Raw genomic sequence first — 20,104 nt, 5'->3', positions numbered from 1 at the left:
TGGCACCAAAATGCTGTGTCCTTGGCTGCTGGCAGCTCACCGTAGTATGACCCTGTGCCCTCCCCGGAGGTCTCCCAGGCCTGGTTCTACTCTGCCCGCTGCACTGGGTTCGGGGCTCCCTGCACACTCTGATGAATAAGTGTTTTCATCTAGTGAATGGGCAGAGAGACCCCACCAAACCTGGGCCCCTCCCTCTCCTTTTAGCTGGCGTGGCTCATCCTCAGCCAAGACCCCAGGCTTGGGGAGAGCAGGGGGAGGCGAAGCCAACAGCAGGTGTCTCTCAGGTCACCTACCAACTTGTGCCGACCCCTGGGTCAAGGCCCCTCCAGCCCGGCCTGGAGCACAGCCCCCTCCCGCCCCCAGGAAGTCAGCAGCCACTCTCCAGGGTGTGAATCACCTTGACATTTGGGGACCGTGCTGTGGCTGACTGTGCCTGGCTACAGCATGAGCCTGGCTGGGGGAGACTGTGTGGGAGTGGGGGTGAGGGGCTGCTCTGCAGTCCAGGCACACCTCCATCTCCCCCCTCTACCCCCACCAAAGCAAAGCTGCCCGAGAGCTAGGAGTCTATCCTCCTCCTGGGGACTGCAGGGGCTCCCCCAGGTCATGACCATGAGAGGCCTCTTCTCTCCAAATTCTACCCAGGAGCCCTCTGCTGGGGGCGGGGGGCACCAAAGGCTGAAGGGGAGAAAAGGGTGAATGAGCCCCCTGGGGCAGAAGAAAAATGAAGGCAATCAAGGGTGATGGGTGCTCCCGGAAGCCCCTGACGTGCCTTCCACACCAGCTGCTCTCCCTCCTGCTCCCTCCCCTCAAGACTCCCTGAGGACTCCCAAAATCCCCCTTGCCCTGACCCCTGGTCTGTGGACCTCTGAGAGGCCAGCCCGGGTCCTTCAGGACCCTGTGCCTGAGGGGCGGCTTCCTGGATACTTACTATGATGAGCAGGATGAAGTAGATGAAGTTGTAGAAGGAGTGAGCGTCCATCACATAGTACATGATCTCCACCCAGCCCTCCAGGGTGATCACCTGTGTCCGGGGAGAGGAGGAGGGGGCCTGAGATGGGCAGCAAGGGCCAGGGGTGCCCAGTCCTCAGGAGGGCCAGGAAGTTCTACACACCCTCCCCAATACTTCCCTGCAGGGTAAGCATCCTCCTCCCATTTGACAGAGGAAGAAACTGGGGTTCAGAGAGGCCCACTGCCACACAGGAAGCCCAGCCCCCTCATGGTCCCCTTTAAGCCCACTGCATCCAATGGGCTCCAGGGCCAGCGTCCCGTCCAGAGCAAGGCAGTCTGACTCTCCTCACGATCCCTCCCGAAAAGGTGCAGGGCAGCCTCAGGAGGGGCCAGCTAGGTCCACGCCTGCTCACTGTCTGTCCAGCCACCCAAGGTGGTGCCAGGGACTGCCCTTACCTCAATTTTAGAGGTGAGGAAACTGAGGCTGCACAGAGAACTCAAGAAGGTATCCGAGCCCTAGCTCTAGCAGGGCCCATCCCGCACCTTCACAGCCGTGGGTCAGTGTGGTAGGACATGTGTGGGATGGTGAGGACAGGGCAGACGGGGCAGAATGTGGGGGGGTAGAATAGGGTGGGGTGGGGAAGAGAGAATGGGGTGGGGTGGGATGGAGGAGGGTAAAGTAGAATGGTTGCGGGGGAGTGGAGAGGGATGAGATGAGATGGGATGGGACAGGGTGGAACAGGGAGGATGGGAGTGGGCTGGGATTGAGGGGGGTTGTGGGGTAGAGTGAGGTGGAGTGGAGAGGAGTGGGGTGGGTGGAATGGGAAGGATGAAATGGGATACGATAAGATGGGGAGTGGAGTAGGGTGGGATGAAGTGGGATGAGGTGGGGGCAGCGTGAGGGAGGGTAGGGTAGAGAGAGGTAGGGTGGAATAAGGTGAGTAGGATGCGGTGGGATTGGATTGCAGACTGGCACTAAGTAGAGCTGGGGCAACGCTTGGCACCCAACCCTGCCAGCACACGATGGCCAGGCTGCCTCCCGCCCTTCAGATGGGCACCCATCCAGCAGTGGCCTGGCCTCACCTGGAAGATGACGATCCAGGCGTAGCCAATGTTGTCAAAGTTGATGGCGCCTTTGTGGGGGTTGGCGCTGCCCGCGCGGCACACGTTGTAGTAGCGGTTCCAGTTGACGCAGAGCCCGCTGGCGTTGAGGGCCTGCCGCCCGGCCCCAGAGTCATAGACGTCATCCTTGGACAGGCAGCACTCTCGGCCCTGCTCCTTGAGTGGGGGGATTTCGTGGCAGCCCATGATGCCGTTGTCCCCCGACAGGGAGCAGATGAAGGGCATCTCGTCATCATCCTCTGGCCGGTAATAGGGGGACAGGGCCACATCCCCTTGTCTGTCCAGGGGTGGGTATAGACAGACAAGCATAAGGGAAGAGTCACTGCCAGGAGGACCCCAAGCGGTGGGGCCTGCAAGCCCCTACCTGTGTCCAGGCCTTTGCACAGGTGCGTCCCCCCCACCTGGGACCCCCTTCCCCACCTTGCCCATTGTCAGAAAAGCTGTCCACCCTGGCACAGTCCTAGGGCGCCCTGCCCTGGGACCTTCTCTGACCAAGCAGGACTGGTCTCGAGTCCACTTGCTATGCACGCACCTCCATCACGGCCCCTGGGAAACATGGGCCCAGCTCCCCTCGGCAGCCAGGAGCTCCCGTGGGATCTTAGTCCCCAAACCCCGCCTGGTCAGCACAGAGCCAATGAGCTCAATACACAAAAGCTGAGTTTTATGGAATCCGTAAATCAGAGGTTCTCAACTTGTGGGTCACAACCCCTTTGGGGTCGAACGACCCTTTAGCCTAAGACCATCGGAAAACACGTATTTCCGACGGTCTTAGGAACCAAGACATGGCTCCTCTATCCGTCTCCAGGCCGGTCGCCCACATGCAGAAACGCCCACCTACGAGTACCCGGCATGAAGACTGTCACCCATGCTACCCCATGCTTCAAGACAAAATTGTATTGATTTGTCATTAGAAATAAATATTTCACAAGATATAATGACATCTTGTTTTGTGATGAATCACTGTTTTCATTATGTTCAATTTGTAACAATCAAATTACATCCTGTATATCAGATATTGACATGACGATTCGTCACAGTAGCAAAATGACAGTGATGAAGTAGCAGCGAAATTAATGTTATGGTTGGGGGTCACCACCACATGAGGAACTGTCTGAAAGGGTCGCGGCTTTAGGAAAGTTGAGAACCACGGTCCTAAGTGAAGGTCAGGTCCTCTGCCTGCCCCATCCCTTCCCACTTCTGTGGCAACTAGCTGGTCACTTCCCCTCCCTCGATTTAGATTCACTCATCTGTAAAACAGAGATGAAAGTCTCCACCCTGCAGGGTTAATCTATAATTCACTGTCAAGCCCATCAAAGTCCCAACATGACTTTGATCTGCAGAACCTGACCAAACGGTCCTTTGATTTAGCTCCAGGAGCCAGGAGCCAAAAGGCCGCTGGTAAAAGAAGAAAGATGGGTGGAGACCAGTCCTATCAGAGCGAAAGGAACTGCCCCACTGTAAGTACAATTATTACTACATTGTTACAATTGCTAATACATACAGTGGTGTTGTAACAAGGACAGAAAGAGTAACGGAATACCATAAAGTGGGGTGACAAGCCCATGTGCAAAGCCAAATGCAATACCTGATAAAGACGTACCAAGTCCACAAATGGCCCTGGACAATTGCTAGCCACCTGGAGAACAGGTTAGAGCCCTACCTCACACCGTGTCTGAATATAAATCTCCTGAAAACTTGGAACCAGAAAACGAGAGAAGCTATCAATGATCGAAGTATTAATGTTTCAAGCGGATGGCACTTTGTGGTCCTACGTTGGCACTTTCGGGGGAAGTGAAATAAATGACGAGATTGAAAGTCACAAACTCCTGGTGATGAAACGAGCGCACGCACAACAAACAGAAAATACGAGGATCTTTAAACTCGGGTTGGGAAAGGTCTCCCTGAATCACACACCTAGCCCAGCGTCTTCAAAAATAAATGCCTTTTGAAAGGTCGGCAGCAGGGCGCACGTACACACACGAATTTGCCGCAAGACGAAATTTATCGCACGGAGTGAGAACACAGGCGAGAGGCTGGAATAAAGCAGAAGGAGGCAAGCTTGTTCTATAAAAAGCCAGGTCGTAAGCAGCTCTTTTCCCAGACAACATGGTTGCTGTTCCGTTAAAATGCCTAACTCCTGCTGCAAGAGCATGAGCGCGGGCAGAGGCAACAGCTACGCAGACGAGACGGGCACGGGGAGCTCTAATAGGCACATAATTTACAAAAGCCCGGTGTGGCCCGAAGGCCGGCGTTTGCTGTCCTCCTGAATGAAGCATTTACAATTCATGTGGCGGACAGCAACATCATTTAAAATCTCCTGTGAATTAATAAGAAGAAAAGAATCCGGGGGCGGGGGAGAGGAAAAGAGATAACAGCAGAGAAAATGTAGCCGAAATGAAAACATCCAACATATTTTTAAACGATGCCCACCTTCCCAACAACAGGGGAATGGGAAGAAAGGCAAATGAAATCATCTTACGCCCCTCCACATGGCACGTCTGTAGGGACTGCTGATACGCGTGCGGGGCGGGGATGTGGAAACAGGTGTTTTTGTGCCACTTCGTGGACGTGCAAATGGACACAGCCACTCTAGCGTGCGCCTGGGCAATGTTCACTGATAATTAGAGCATACACACTCCATTCCACATATATAAATAAGGTCGCCCGATTCTAGTAAGTCCCAATGTCATTTAATAGAGGAAGGGAAAGCCTTCCCATAAATGGGAGGGGATCAATTGTGTCACCATGTTCGTTTTAATCGACGACTCCAACCACATACACAAAAATGATTTTAAGTGGATTGCAGGCTGAAATGTAAGAGGTAAGACCAGGAAACTTCTCGAAGAAAGCACTGAAGAGCAATTTCATGACCTTGGATTAGAAAAAGACTCCTGACTCAGGAAACACGAATCACCGCCTATAAGGAAGAGCTTGCTCTTTGAATGCATCTCGGAGGTGTGATGCCAGTGGAGGTCACCCTCTGACGCTGTTCTATATGATGAAACCCGGGGCTGATAACCCTATAGGGACGGCAAGAACAATGAGGGGCTCGGGGCAGGGCGGGTAGAGTGGGGAAGGGGGTATAAAGGAGACGATGTAGAGGAGTCCATGGGGAAAGAATGTTTGGAAATGGATTGTGTAGCGATTGGACAACTCGTCCTGACTTGCTTGAATTATGGAATGATACGATATAATGACATGATACATGCATGAAATCCCAACTAATAAAAAAGAAAGGAAAAGGTTGAAAAGATGGACTCTTTTGCAGCTGAAAGCATCTGTTTCTCAAAAGACGCCACTAAGAAGGTGAGAACAACAACACCACCAACAACAAATGGCTGGAATGTGAGCCCTGCAAGGCACATGTCAAACCCAGGATGCATATCCAGGATGCCCCGGGGGGGGGGGGGGGGGGGGAAACTATTATAGATTGATCAAGGGAGAAAAGATAATCCAATTAAAAATGGGCAAAAGGTGGAGACATTTCACAAGAAGATACACAAAGAACTCACACCGGAAAAGATAACTTATTATCATTAGCCATCAGGGAAACGAATGCTAAAGTCACAATATACTACCAGTACATTCCACCAGGAAGAAAGATGGGGTGATATACTTCTTTTCAAATGTGGCCAGACTCGACTCAAGTCCTCCCTCAGCACAAGAACACTTTGTTCTAACAATCCGGCATTCTGTGGTTCTGACCTTCCCAGCACAGTTGCTGAAGACAAATGGGTGCATAAGCAAATGTGGTGAAGAAAGCTGATGGTGCCCGGCTATCGAAAGATAGAGTGTTTGGGGTCTTAAAGACTTAAAGATAAACAAATGGCCATCTAACTCAGAAGCAACAAAGTCCACATAGAAGAAGCACACCAGCCTGTATGATCACGAGGTGTCTATGGGATCAGGAATCAGGTATCTAAGACCTAGAACAAAATCATACCCAATGTGAATGGGGCGGGCGGTGGGCAATGGAGTGGAGACTCAATGCTCATCTATAGACAATTGGACATCCTCTCACAGATGGGTCACAGGGAATAGATGAGCCAGTCAGGGTGCTGTGTAGCACTGATGAAACACACAACTTTCCTCTAGTGCTTTGGTGCTTCCTTCCCCCCACTATCATGACCTCAATTCTACCTTACAAACTGGATTAGTCCAGAGCATGCTACAGATAAGAGCCCACAACACAGGGAATCCAGGATAGACAAACTCTTCGGGGTCAACAATGAGCATAGAGATACCAGGAGGATTAAGAGAGGGTGGGGGTAGAAAGAGGGAATCCATCAAAAGGATCAATCTATAACGCCCTCCCAGGGGTACAAACAACGGAAAAGTGGGTGAGGGGTGACAGAGGATGATGTAAGATATAAAAATAATAATCTATAACTTATCAAACATTTGTGAAGGAGGGTGGGTGGGGGAGAGAGGGGGAAGAAATGGGAGCTGTGATGAGATGTAAGAGCTCCCAATAAAAGTATTTAACTTTTTTAAAGTGGCAAAAAAAACTTATAAACAGCAGCAGAACACAACCTGCTGAAAGATGAGCCCCTCAGATTGTGAAAATTCAGCTGGCAAAGCGTTCACCTCAAAACAGAGATGGCCTTAATCCTTAGTGACTCAAAAGAGGCCAGGCCCGAGCGGGACAGTGGATCAGAGCACGGCCTGCCTACCTGTGGGTCTCCCAGGGAAGGAACTGAAGGGTGGGACATGTCCTGATGAATAAACTATCCTGCATCCTGAACTGTCCCTGTTGCTTCGAAGTCGGGCCGGATACTGACTTGTAACTTACTCTCAAATAAACCCCATAGTCCCGAATCTGCGCTGAGCGTTCTGGGCGACCCCTACAATGAATTCTCACACCCAGCAGTGGACTAGCAAGCACCATGAGAGGGACAGACAAAGGCTGTCAGAAATGGTTAAAAAAAAAAAAAAAGGTGGAGATGAGTCAGGGTGCGATGTAGCACCGATGAAGAATACAGCTTTCCTCCAGTTCCTAAATGCTTCCTCCTCCCCAACTACCATGATCTGAATTCTACCTTGCAAGTCTGGATAGGGCAGAGGTTGTACACTGGTGCAGATAGGAGCTGGAGGCACAGGGAATCCAGGGCGGATGATACCTTCAGAACCAGGGGTGTGAGGGGCGATACTGGGAGGGTAGAGGGTGAGTGGGTTGGAAAGGGGGAACTGATTACAAGGATCTACATGTGACCTCCTTCCTAGGGGATGGACAACAGAAAAGGGGGTGAAGGGAGACACCGGATAGGGCAAGATATGACAAAATAATAATCTATAAATTATCAAGGGCTCATGAGGGAGGGGGGAGCGGGAGGGAGGGGAAAAAAGAGGACTTGATGCAAAGGGCTTACGTGGAGAGCAAATGCTTTGAAATTGATGAGGGCAAAGAATGTACAGATGTGTTTTACACAAGTGATGTATGTATATGTGTGGATTGTGATCAGAGTTGTATGAGCCCCTAATAAAATGTTTTTTTTTAAGTTGGCAACTGCAGGTATGTCTGAGGTCCATCTCATGAAATCGGTGTTGAGCCCATGATGACTTAATGAGTCCCCACTCATTAAGTGAGAGAACTTCTTACATCACCATTTTACATAGCCATCCAAAGACAGATATAAGAACATTCACTGTAGCTTTAGTAACAAGAACTAAAACAGCCATAAGCGAGTCAAAACATCAGTAGGAAGGATAAATGAGTAGCAGGGCCGTCACGTAGTGGACTGCTGACGGCAGTGGATAAAAAGGAACGACAAACACACTGATAACGTGGACGGCTCTCATAGGTGGTTCACTGACATTGAACATGCTCCGTGACCTTGTGGATGGGAGCCCTAGACCTGAGCCTGTGAGTGAGACCTTGTTTGAAGATAAGGTCTTCAAAGGCATTCTCAGGTGAGACAACACGAGGTCTTCCTGAAGTGGGGAGCGCCATCATCCCCTCTGACTGGTGTTCTTATAAAAGAAGAGAGGACACAGACAGACATCAAGACAGAAGAAGATGCCGCTGCCAGACCAAGGATGCCAAAGGATGACTGCAGGCCACCAGGAACTGGGAGGGAGGCGTGGAAAAGAACAACACAGCCGCTACTCCGATCTGGACTTCTACTCTCCAATCAGGGAGATGGTACTTTTCTGTTTTTATAAGCCACTCAGGGTGTGAAATCTTTTTAGGGGGGCTCTCGGAAACGATTAACAATTACTTTTAAGGAATTCTAAGCAGTGGCAACTTTGAGGGGGTCATGGAGAGGAACAGAAGGGGCAGAAGGACACCTCTGGGGTGCTTATGGCTTTCCTATCTTCACCTGGATAGTCTTACACTGGTGCACCCACACATGAAAGCCTACTTTAATATCATCCAGGTAATCCTACATACGTGCTGCTGTTAGGATCCATCGAGTCGGTTCTGACCCATAATGACCTTGACGCACAACAGAACGATGCACTGCTGGTTCTGCACCAGTCCCACGACTGTCCCCATTCTTGAGCCCACTGATGCAGCCCCCGTGTCCCTCCGTCTCTTTGCGGGCCTTCGCTCCTTTGCTGCCCCTCTACCTTACCAAACACGATGTCCTTCTCCAGGGACTGGTCTCTCCTGACAGCACGTCTGTCACTCGTGCCTCTGAGGACAGCCCTGGTCCTACTCCTTCCTTGTCTGTTTGTCCTCTCATCTCTCCACGGTGTTTTCGATATTCTTCTCTGGCACGCTTCAAATGCATCAATTCGTCTTTAATTCAATGTTCAACTTTCACAGCCATAGAAGGCGACTGAAAACACCACGGCTTGAGTCAGGCGCAGCTTAGTCGTCAAAGTAACAACCTTGCTTTTCAACACTTTAAAGAGGTCTTGGGCAACAGATTGACTAGATGCGATCCATCTTTTGCTCTCTTGGCTACTGATTCCCATGAGCACGGTGGATCCAAGTAAGGCAAAATCCTTGACAACTTCAACCCTTTCTACACTTATCATGATGTGACCTACTGATCTTGCTATTGTGAGGATTTGGGTCTTTTTCCCATTGAGTTGTAATCCACACAGAAGGCTACAATCCCTGTTTTTCATCAGCAAGTGCAAGTCCTCCTCACTTTCAGCAAGCAAGGTTGTGTCGTATGCGTGTCATAAGTAGATAATAATCTTCCTCCAATCCTGATGCCACATTATTCTTCATATAAGATAGCTTCTCTGATTATTTGCTCAGCATACAGATTGAAGAATGTGGTGAGATGATGCAACCCTGCCACACACCTTTCCAGGTTTTAAGCTACGTAGCATTCCCTTGTTCTGTTCACATAACTGCTTCTTGGTCCGTATATAAAGAAAATCCGAAAGAAGCCACAACAACTTTGTTGGAAACAGACAAGGAATTTGGTAAAATAGCAGGACACGAGATTTGCAAGCAGAAATCAATTGGATTCCTGTATGCTAGCAAAGAGAGCTTCAAAAAAAGACATTAAGAAAACAATACCATTTACAAAAGCCCCACAAAAGATTAAATTCTTAGGAACCAACCTAACCAAAGAAACAAAATACCTGTACAAAGGAAACAACGGAGTATTGTTATACAAAACCAAAAGAGACCTACATAAATGAAAGAATACCCCATGTCCATGGATAGGCAGACTTAATATTATGAAAATGTCAATATTACCTAAGACAATCTAGAGATACAACAAAATCTAAATCCCAACTTCATTCTTTAAAGAAATGGAAAAACTAATTGCCAACCTCATATAGAGAGGGAAGAGACCTAGGGTCAGCAAAGAACTCCTTGAAAAGAAAACCAGATAGGGTACCTCACACTCCCTGACCTCAAAACCTACTCTACAGCCACAATAGTCAAATCAGTCAGGTACTGTACAATGATAGATAGACCAATGAACCACTGGAACAGAATAGAAAACCCAGAAGTAAATGCACCCGCCTATCGGCACCTGATTTGGAAAATTGCATCCCCATATGCAGAAGAATGAAACAGAATCCATACCTTGTACCATGCACAAAAATGAACTCAAGATAGAGCAAAGACCTAAATAACACACACACACACACACACACACCCCGAGCTGTCAGGATCATCCATGAGAAGAGGAGGACCAATTTAAAGGACCCTCTTGCAAGGCAAACACAGACTACCAAGTAAAATAAAGAAAGCACACACAGCGGAAGACAAAATAGATGGCAGGAACCTACTAACGTACAACACTTATGCACATCAAAAGAGTAAAACAAAAGCCCGCAGATTGGGGGGGGGGGGTGTTTAGCAATGACACAACACACTACTTACCAAAATAGATAGAATTTCACAACACCTCATTAAGAAAATAACAAATAACCCAATTAAAAAGTTGGCAAAGGACATCAATAAACAGGTCACCAAAATGACACTCAAATAGGTAACAAACATATGAAAAAATGCTCACGATCACCAGCCATCCAGATGTCAATCAAAACTATGATCAGCTATCACCTGACACCCACAACGATATCCCAATTCAAAACAACAGAAAACAAGAAAACTGGAGGAGGATGTGAAGAGGTTGAAACTCTCATACACTGCTGCAGCCCTAAAAGACAGTGACGAAACCTTCATACACCTCGTGACACGGATGGATCTTGGCTCCTTCCAATCACCAAAGGACAGACACCGTAGGAGACCACTACTGTCCAAGCAAACAGCAAGGCCGAGGCAGGATCTTGTTCTCAAGTCACCGAATCTGCTGCTGCAGTTTCCCAGGCAATGAGGTGTGTGCCTGCCTAGAGCTCTTGAACCACACACCACCCCTTTATTCGTACATCTTAAAAACCTCTTCAACAGGGGAGGCTTCAACTCAACAAGGTCAGTTTCCAATGATGTAGAGAGAGGGAGAAGATCCATCAGTTCCTGCCAAATAACATTAGTCTATTATCACCCCAAATTAATTAACGCTCCGACAAGAGTGATACCTGACCGTGGCAGTTAGATAATTTCACGTCAACTTGATAAATCAGTGTAGGGGTGGATTATAGCCTGTCAATCAGGTCACAGCCTGATGATGCCTTCTTGTGGGCGTGCCCTTTTCATGAGGATCCTGGGAACTTCCTCTCTTTCTCCCTGGAGGTGGGCCACACTCTCTTTCTGCTTCACCTTCCCGTGGAGACCTGAGTGAGCCATGCAGTGGAGACCTGCAGAGACAGCCCTGCCATGCTTCCAATGCCCTTGGATCCACAAGAGTTTTCACCCACCAGCCTGTGGTTGTCCCTGCATTTGGCATCATTCGGAGTGGCTACATGAGTCTGAGAGGAATTTGTAGACTAATACTGGACATAAGGACTTAAGGGCTTGATCTGGACTGAGCTGGGATGTTTTCTTGATATACAATTACCCTTTGCTATAAAGCTATGTCTCATGCATATACGAATGTCCCTAGATGTGTTTCTCTAGTCAACCTGGTCTAACACAGTGACCCATACTAGAAACCCAAGTCAAGAGGTGGCTGAGTGGAGGACATGTCTGTCCCAGAGAAAGTGACTATGCTTCGGTTGGTTGGTAAAGAGGGCAGGGCAGCATGTCATTGGGGAAAACACTCAACATTAAGCAAATAGACCATCAAGGACAAAGTAAGCTTGGTGTCGTGTCCTTATAATTGGACACGTTTTCCCCTAGTTTGTATTCAGCCCCTGGTGACCCAGATATGTACTATAGACAACCAGAACTTCAGACTCTGTTCTTTCACAGTGCACGCCATCCTACACAGACCACATCAAAAGGATCCAACTTAGAACTCCCTCTAAGCCAGGGGTCCTCAAACTTTTTAAACAGGGGCCAGTTCACTATCCCTCAGAACCGTTGGAGGGCTGGACTATAGTTAAAAAAAAAAAGCTATGAACAAATTCCTATGCACACTGCACATATCTTACTTTGAAGTAAACAAATAAATAGGGGAAAAACACCCGGCGGACCAGATAAATGTCCTCGGTGGGCCGCATGTGGCCCGCGGGCCCTGGTTTGAAGACGCCTGCTCTAAGCACTGGACTTCACCTTGAACACACCAGCAGCAGATTCAAGAACCAAAATACTCCCATGGGCGTAAGGCTCACATGCCCCAGGGAGAGGAGCAGATGACTGCTCGCCAAGGTTATGGATAGTGAACTCATTGGACTTTGGTTCGAAATTCTCGCCTTGAGGGGGCCAGTGAGGGGCAGCTCGAGACCACCATATATGTGAATGGCATGACCTTGAAACTCTTTTAAAATTTTTTTTAATTAATTAAGAAAAAGAAGCAAACAGATTGAATGCAATGTCACCCCAAAAAAGCCAGGTACTGCTGAAAGCCTGCTTTTATTTCCTTGACTGCTAGGCCCTGCTAGCTAGTTAATCAGCAAAGACGCCCTGAGACTGGCCCAAGACTTAAAGAAATTTACTGTTCTGTTGGCTTGGTCAAAGTCAACAGCTGTCTCCGGTGGTTACCCTGCATTCTGAGTTCACGTGAAACCTTTGTAGGTGACTCCCAAGGTCACAGTCATCTCCTTCTCTGTGTACCTTGATTTCACACAGGACGCCACAGTCTGGTTTGCACGGCTGTGGCCTCCTCTCTGCCTTCCCGCTACACAAGCCCTCCGCGCTCTGATTGGAGAGAGTCCATTAGCCTTATGCTCCAGAGTGGTACACCTGTGTTTCAGGTGACAGTGTCTAGATGGTATCTGGGTGGAGAGACAGATAGTCCTGGGCTCAGATTCCAACCCTGCCACTGCCTAACCAGGAAACATGGTCCTTCCTTATTCTCCACTCAGCAAGAACCCAGCTGCAGCAGGGAGGCTGGGCCCAGCAGCCAGGGGCCGGGTTCTCATCCCAGCCCGGACTCCACCAAGCCGAGTGCCGCTGCATGCCCTTGAGCAAGATGCTGTCCCCCTTGGCCTCCTTTCCCTTTTTCCACGTGGGCAGTGCTGCCTAGTCGGCCGGCAAAGCCTCACCGCTAGGGCACCAGGCCCACAGGAGGGCGGGCAGAGCCCTGGGCCAGGACGGCGTCAGCCATGCTCTGAACTTTCTGACCGCCTTCTCCACACAGCCATGGGCCGTCCCAGCCCAGCAGGGTCTGTCAGTGAAAGCCGCCTTCATTAAGCAAATGAAACCCAGAGCTCAGGATGGGGGGCGGCTTACTGTGGAAATCACACAGCCCAACCCCACCTCTCAGCTCTGCCTTCATCCCAGGGGTCTCTTGCTCATTTTACATCAATTTAAATCTCTTATTCCTGAGCAGGCGGCATGGGGGTGAGTGGAGGGAGAGGAGGGTAGGTTAGAACACTCTTGAACACTGGCTCAAGCGCATCCGTCCCCCAACGCCCCTGTCACAGCTGAGGTGGGGTGGAGCCACCTGGGCACAAGGAAATAAACACCAAGATCCAGATCCGGGATGCAATGGTTAGGTGGCTAGCTTAGGGATGAGGGTGCTGTCCCTCCCATGCCTGCACAGGCCCCCCAAAAAAAGGCTGGAAAAAAATCAGGCAACCGTTAGACACCTATGAAGACCCCAGCGTGCTCATACTCAAGCCCCTGAGCCAGGGGGAAGTCCACCTGGGGGCCCAAACTGGGCCCAGGCTCATGACATCACCCAGGTAGGTTTAACTCAGCCAATGAGGTCAACCAATACCATCAACCACACCTCCCCAGCCAGAGGTCTGAAATATCCTGGCTGTGGGAAGGCCGCTCTCTTACCTACTCCTGGTCAGAGGCAGAGGGAGAGTGAGGGTCTGCCTCCCCCATGTGCCCGCTCCAGGCCTACTGGGGGGCCATGGCCTCTGGGCCCACATGCTCTTAGCCTCTAGGGTTCTTGGGCTTCTGGCCTCCCAGGATCCCCCCAAGTTCCACACGTGTGGGTGATCTTCCCCACGTGGTTGTTCCTGCCCTGTTATGAACCACAGCGCAGCCTCAGCATGGCTGGTCAGGCTCCCCAGAAATAGCGCGTACCCCTTTGAGACAGTAACCCTGCAACTTGCCCTGTCCTTCGTAGAAACCCACTCGTACCACACAGCGTGCTTCGGTGTGAATTCCTTCATCATGTGAAGCCAAGAACCGAGGTATGGCCCACTCCAGAAAATTAACACAATCTTTACAGCATTCACAGCCCAGGGACAAGAACAGGTCTAGGCCCCGGCCTGCCTCTGGGTACTAATCCTTCCTTCCTTCTTTCTTTCCTCCCTCCCCACCTCTTTCCTTCCCTCCATCTGTCCATCTATTCTTTCTCTCATCCTTCTTTCTCTCCCTCTTTCTCCTCCTCTCTACTCCTTTCTTCTTCTTCCTTCCTCTCTCTCTCTTCCTCCTCTCCCTGTACCTCCCTCCCTGCCCTGTCCTCTCTCTCTTTCCCATCAGTTACTTCTGAGCATCTGTGCCAAACCCCAGTGCAGGCAGGCGCTCAGAAACCAGCAGGGAAGCAGAAGCGCCTGGGCCTGCGGAGAACTGGCAGAGCAGCGGCCCCAGGACCAGTTGCATACGCTGGTCCAGAGCCCCCGTGCCACCACCTGTCTGGCAGCTTGTCGTACGTGGGGGCTCGTGTGTTGCTGTGATGCTGGAGGCTGTCACTGGTATGTCAAATGCCAAGAGGGTCCCCCAAAGTGAACGGGTTTCAGGGGAGCTTCCAGACTAAGAACAGACCACGAAGCAGGACTTCGCTCCCCACTTCAGAGGAGAAGCTATTGAAAATCTTATGCACAGCTTCGGTGCATTTCCAAATACTGCAAGCCTGAACAATGGAAACAGAACGTCGCCAGAGATGCTAATGGCAGAGGGGCCCCTCAAGCCCAGGACACTGGAAAGGTGACAGGAAAGGAGATGATTTCCTGGAGGGGAGTCGGCCATGGTGACATGAGTCAGGTAAAGCTTGTGGGAGTGCCACCTTTGGGGTTGTCATTTGCTGATGGGGACTGACTCGAGGCAAAGAGAAACCGCGGCAAAATCTTCTAACGATTGGAACTTGGACTGTGTGAAGTATGAAGGTCCAAAATGAAGTGGGATGCATGAAGACCGATGTCCGAGACTTTGTTGAGCTGAAATGGGCTGGGATTGGACCTAGGATTAGAAAACCAAAGGGAAGAATGCGCTCAGCATCTCTGAAACTGGAAGAGCTCCAGAAAACAGCTCAAGCCTCGGATTGCAATTCTGAAAGATTCTATAGGTGACATATTGAATGATGCAGGAAGCACCCAGAGAAGATGGCAGGAATGCACAGAGTCACTGTACCAGAAAGGACTCGTCGACACTCCACCATTGCAGGAGGGAGCTTGTGAGCAAGAGCCAACGGTGCTGAAGGAAGAAGTTCAAGTTGCACTGTAGGCATTAGGCAAGAGCCAGGCTCTAGGAACTGACGGAATACCACTGAGATGTTTCAGAAAGCTGGAGCAGCACTGGAAGCGCTCACTCCTCTGCCCCAGGAAATATGCAAGGCAGCCACCTGGCCAACTGACCGGAAGAGATCTATATAGTTTCCCATTCCAAAAAAAAGGTGACCCACCAGAATGATCAAGCTATATAATGACATCATTGAGATCGCACACAAGTAAAACTTTACTGAAGATCATCCAGCAATGGTTACAGCAGCACATTGACAGGGAACTGCCAGAAGTCCAGGCCGATTCACAAGAGGACGTTGTGGCAGATACATAATCTCCTGTCAACTCAAGTGAAGGGGTGGGGTCTGGCCTGTCAATCAGCTCATAGCCAATCATGTCTTTGTGTGGGCATGGCCTTCTCCTGAGGATTCTGGGAACTCCTGTCTTCTTCCCTGGAGACGAGACACACTCTCTCTCTGCTTCATTCTCCTGCTGACAAGCCACATGGAGTTACGCTGATGGAGGCAAAGCCCTGAAGCTGAAGGAGCCACGTGGAGCCCCATGCCAGTGCTGAGATGCTTCCACCACCACTGGATCCACAAGACTTTCCACCCACTTGCCTGTGATCATCCTGCATTCGGCATCATTGCATGTGTTTCGTGAGTGTGAAGAGGAATTTCTAGACTGGTATGGGACATATGGACTGATATCAGACTTATGGACTTGATCTGGGCTGGGATGTTTTCTTAATGTACAATTACTCTTTACAAAAATCTCTTTCTTATGGACATATGAATGTCTATGAATTTGTTTCTCTAGTCAACCCAGACTAACACAAACGTGGAGCAAAGGATATCATTGCTGATGTCAGATTTATTTGAGCTCAAAGTAGAGAATGCTAGAAAGATATTTACTTGTATTTCGTGGATTTTCAAAGGCTGTGGATCATAATAAACTGTGGATCACCTTGAGAAGAATGGGAATTCCACCTCCCCACATACTTGTTTGATCTGTATGCTGAGCACATCATCAGAGAAGCTAGATTACATGAAGAAGTGTGTGACACCAGGATTGGAGGAAGACATATTAACAGATGACACAACCTTGCTGGCCAGAAGTAAGGAGGACTTGAAGCACTTGCTGATGAAGATCAAGGATTGTAGCCTTCAGTATAGATTACAACTCAATGTGAGGAGATCAAAATCCTTACAACTGGACCGATAGGTCCCGTCACGATAAATGGAGAAAAGGTTGAAGTTGTCAAGGGCGTTGTATAACTTGCATGCACAACCAGTACTCGTGGAAGCAGCAGTCAAGAGATCAAAAGATGGATTGCATTAGGTCCATCCGCTGCACAAGACCTCTCTAGAGTACTGCAGAGCAAGGATGCTTCTTTGAGGATTAAGGGGCCCTGGCCCAAGCCATGGCATTCTCCACGCATCCTCTGCATGCGAACATTGGACACTGAATAAGGACGACAGTAGAGGAACACTGAAGTGCCACGGGGCTAAAAGGACCACAGGTCCGTATTGGAAGACGTCATACGGCCAGAATGTTCCTTAGAGGCAAAGAGGGCAAGACTTCGCCTTACATACTTGGGACATGTTGTCAGGAGAAGGACATCGTGTTTGAGAAAGTGGAGGGGCGACGAGCAAGAGAAAGGCCCTCGGCAAGATGGACGGACACAGTGGCTGCATCAGTGGGCTCCGGCATGGGAACAGTCGTGAGAATGGCGCAGGGTCGTGCAGCAGGCGAGTGCAATAAAGTGTGAGGGAAGTGGGGGTGAGGGGCCCCCTCAGAGGTTACATTGGGCTCAGGTAGCGTCTGTGGGGGCCTCTGGGGTAAGGTCCATGTGCAACTGAGGGGCCTGGCTGTGTCCTGGGTCCCCGCAGATGAACTCATCCCCACCCCCCCAGTCTTTGAAGGAGAAGCACCGGCCCCCCGTGCTCCTCTGAACCCCTCCCCAGGACCCCACCCCACGCTCGTGCACACAACCCTTACCCACAGGGCTCCCTGCTCTGGCCAGACCAGCGGCTGAGCCCAGCCTCCCCAGCCTGTTCTGCGGAGCTGTTTGGTTTCATCCCCTGACCGTGCCATCAGGGTCAGACTCCGGGGGAGGAAGACGGCCTGTCCCCCAGCACTTCCCCAGGTCCCCCACAGGCCTCCTGGGTGGTCTCCCCTGAGCCCTTGGCACAGGTGCAGAGGGTTCTCCAACAGCTGGACCCTCACAGCATCCCCAGCCCGAGCACATGCCGGACAAGAGGAGTCACTTAGGGATGATGTCACTGAGAGGATGGAGGACCCTGTTCTGCTCCTGTCTCCCAGGCACATAGTGGGACAGCACAGACTCCTGTGGAAGCCCACGTGTGGAGGCAGGCACAATGCCCTGATGTGTAAGATTGCTCTGATATACTATCAGGTCAGTTCTGCCCTACAGGACCCTACAGGACAGAGTCAAACTACCCTCGGGGTGTCCAGGGCGGTCATTTTTCCAGAAACAGATGACCAAGCCTTGTCTCCCAGAGAGTAGCTGATGGGTCTTAAACCACTGACCTAGTCACAGCCAAGACCTTACCACTGCGCCACCAGGAATTCCAAAATGTGTAATACATGCACTTCCAGCAAGTCGATCACAATGCATAATAACCCCCTATACAGGGTTCCCAAGGCCATACATCTTCACGGGTCAGATAGCATCATCTTGCTTCCGTAGAGTGGCTTTTTACTGCCAACCTTTCCATTAGCAGCCTAACATCTAACCCACAGCACCACCAAAAACCAAGAAACCAAACTCACTGCTATTGAGTCCATGCTGACTCATAGAGACCCTTTAGGACAGGGTGGACCTGCTCCGGCGAGTTTACAAGGCTGTCGGTCTTTACGGGAGTGGAAAAACACATCCCCCTCCCACGGGGCGGTTGGTGGTTTGGAACTGCTGACCTTGCGGTTAGCAGCCCAATGTGTAACCACTGCACGGGGTTCCTTCAGGGTCACCAGGACTCTTTCAATGTGCCACAAGACTCCATTTATACCTCATGACGAGGCAAGAACGGATTCTGCAGAGGCCATTTTGTTCAGGCAACCAAGCGGACGCCCTCCAAGAGTCAAGCATGGGTCACATCAACGGTCTCACCAGGGAGTGGCCACCTCATCTTTAGACACAGCAGTCACATCAGGGCCCCCAGGAGGACATGCTTGTGCTGCCACAAGACAACCTAGGTCTGGGCCTGACGTTGAGGTCTTCTGTCTTCATTGGACAGCCCTGGTGGCGTAGTGGGTAATGCGCTGGGCTTCTAATCACAAGGTCAGCGGTTGGAAACCACCAGCCACTCCATGGGAGAAAGATGAAGCTTCTACACCCCTAAACGTTTGACTCAGAGATCCTAGGGGCAATTCTAGTCTGTCCTGGAGGGTTGCGATCAGTCAGAATCGCCTCAGTGGCAGTGAGTTTGGTTTGGGTTTGGCCTTCCCTCTGCCTGGCAGCTCCTTCCCTTCCCTTGCCCCTCCCATCCAGCAGCCTCCTGTTTGCCTCTCGCTGACCCAATGGGACTGCACTGCCGAGTTCTCGGCCGTGATTGATTGGATCGTGTGCCCCAGACAGGTCTTGAACTAGTGGTCCTGTTCCTGTGGCTGCGATTCTGTGTGGACAGAGGCTTTTCTCTGTTAGGTTCATCCGGCCAGGTCCTGTCCGAACCCTGACCACTTCTGAGTTATAAAAAGCATGCAGCAGGGAAGGCAGGTGCCCAGGAGTGTCGGCAGACACCAAACACTGGGGACTGAGGTCTCCAGTCCCTCCGTGGGACGGTGAGCCTACAGACGACGCGGAAATGAATTTCTCTTCTTCAAGGTCGCCCACGCGGCCTGTTTTTGTTACAGCGGCATGAAGAAACAAAGGCAGCATCTAAGAGTGTGTTTTTAAACTCCAGGGCTTTGTGAGAAGTGAAGCCCGAATGCTCCTGAGAGGCAAGGATGGCACCCTTTTGTCTCACGTCCTTTGGACGTGTTGTCAGGAGAGACCAGTCCCTGGAGAAGGACATCGTGCTGGGAAAGCAGAGGGGCGGCGGAAAAGAGGAAGGTCCTGGATAAATTGAACGGACACAGTGGCTGCATCCGTGGACTCAAACAAGGGGACAAGTGCGAGGATGGCGTGGGACAGGGCAGTGCTTCGCCCGATTGTCCCTGGGGTCACTATGCACCGTACGCGGCTCCCGGGCCTGTGACAGCCACAGCAGGGTTTTTTGATAGTAACTTGACAGCCCCCTTGGCCTCTCTGGCCCTGGGGGACCGGGGATTGGGACGAGGTGCTCACTGAGGGCCGCACTCACAGGGTGAAGTTCTCCTCCAGGAAGCAGCGGTTGCGCAGCAGGCCAGCCCACAGCTGCACGCCAATGATGCCAAAGATGAAGAAGACGAAGAAGCAGAGCAGCAGGACGTTCCCCAGCATGGGGAGGGTGTCCAGGAGCAGGTTCACCAGAATCCGCATACCTGGAGGGGGAGGAGAGCAGATCCCAGCCAGGGAAGAGCGATGTTAGAGGGAGAGACAGGCATGAAGGGCCCAGAGCAGGGGCTCACTGCTATTCCCGCCTGCTCCTGCTCGGTGGCCACCAGACTGAACCGCCCCCCTTGATGCCTGCCCCTTAGCCCAGAAGGCCATGTAAATGGCTCTGGGCCCTGTCGGGTTTACGCCAGGCTGTGGATAGACAAGTCGGCATTTACA

At 50.9% G+C, this 20,104-nt stretch overlaps 1 protein-coding gene across 1 annotated transcript in view; it reads right to left on the bottom strand.

Annotated features, from left to right (window-relative positions):
* Positions 1-20,104, bottom strand: part of CACNA1I (calcium voltage-gated channel subunit alpha1 I) — a 125,564-nt gene that overhangs the window by 43,913 nt on the left and 61,547 nt on the right. The window contains exons 5-7 of the mRNA XM_075552618.1: positions 19,713-19,872; positions 2,032-2,347; positions 929-1,021 (exon numbers count right to left, since the gene is read on the bottom strand). Of these exons, the coding sequence (XP_075408733.1) occupies positions 929-1,021; positions 2,032-2,347; positions 19,713-19,872 (569 nt within the window). The remainder of the gene's footprint in view (positions 1-928; positions 1,022-2,031; positions 2,348-19,712; positions 19,873-20,104) is intronic.

The sequence above is a fragment of the Tenrec ecaudatus genome, chromosome 6 (assembly GCF_050624435.1).
Source record: "Tenrec ecaudatus isolate mTenEca1 chromosome 6, mTenEca1.hap1, whole genome shotgun sequence".
NCBI classification, from domain to species: domain Eukaryota; kingdom Metazoa; phylum Chordata; class Mammalia; order Afrosoricida; family Tenrecidae; genus Tenrec; species Tenrec ecaudatus.
The sequence above is the reverse complement of the archived record's forward strand: the minus strand, read 5'-3'. Positions and strand labels throughout refer to the sequence as shown.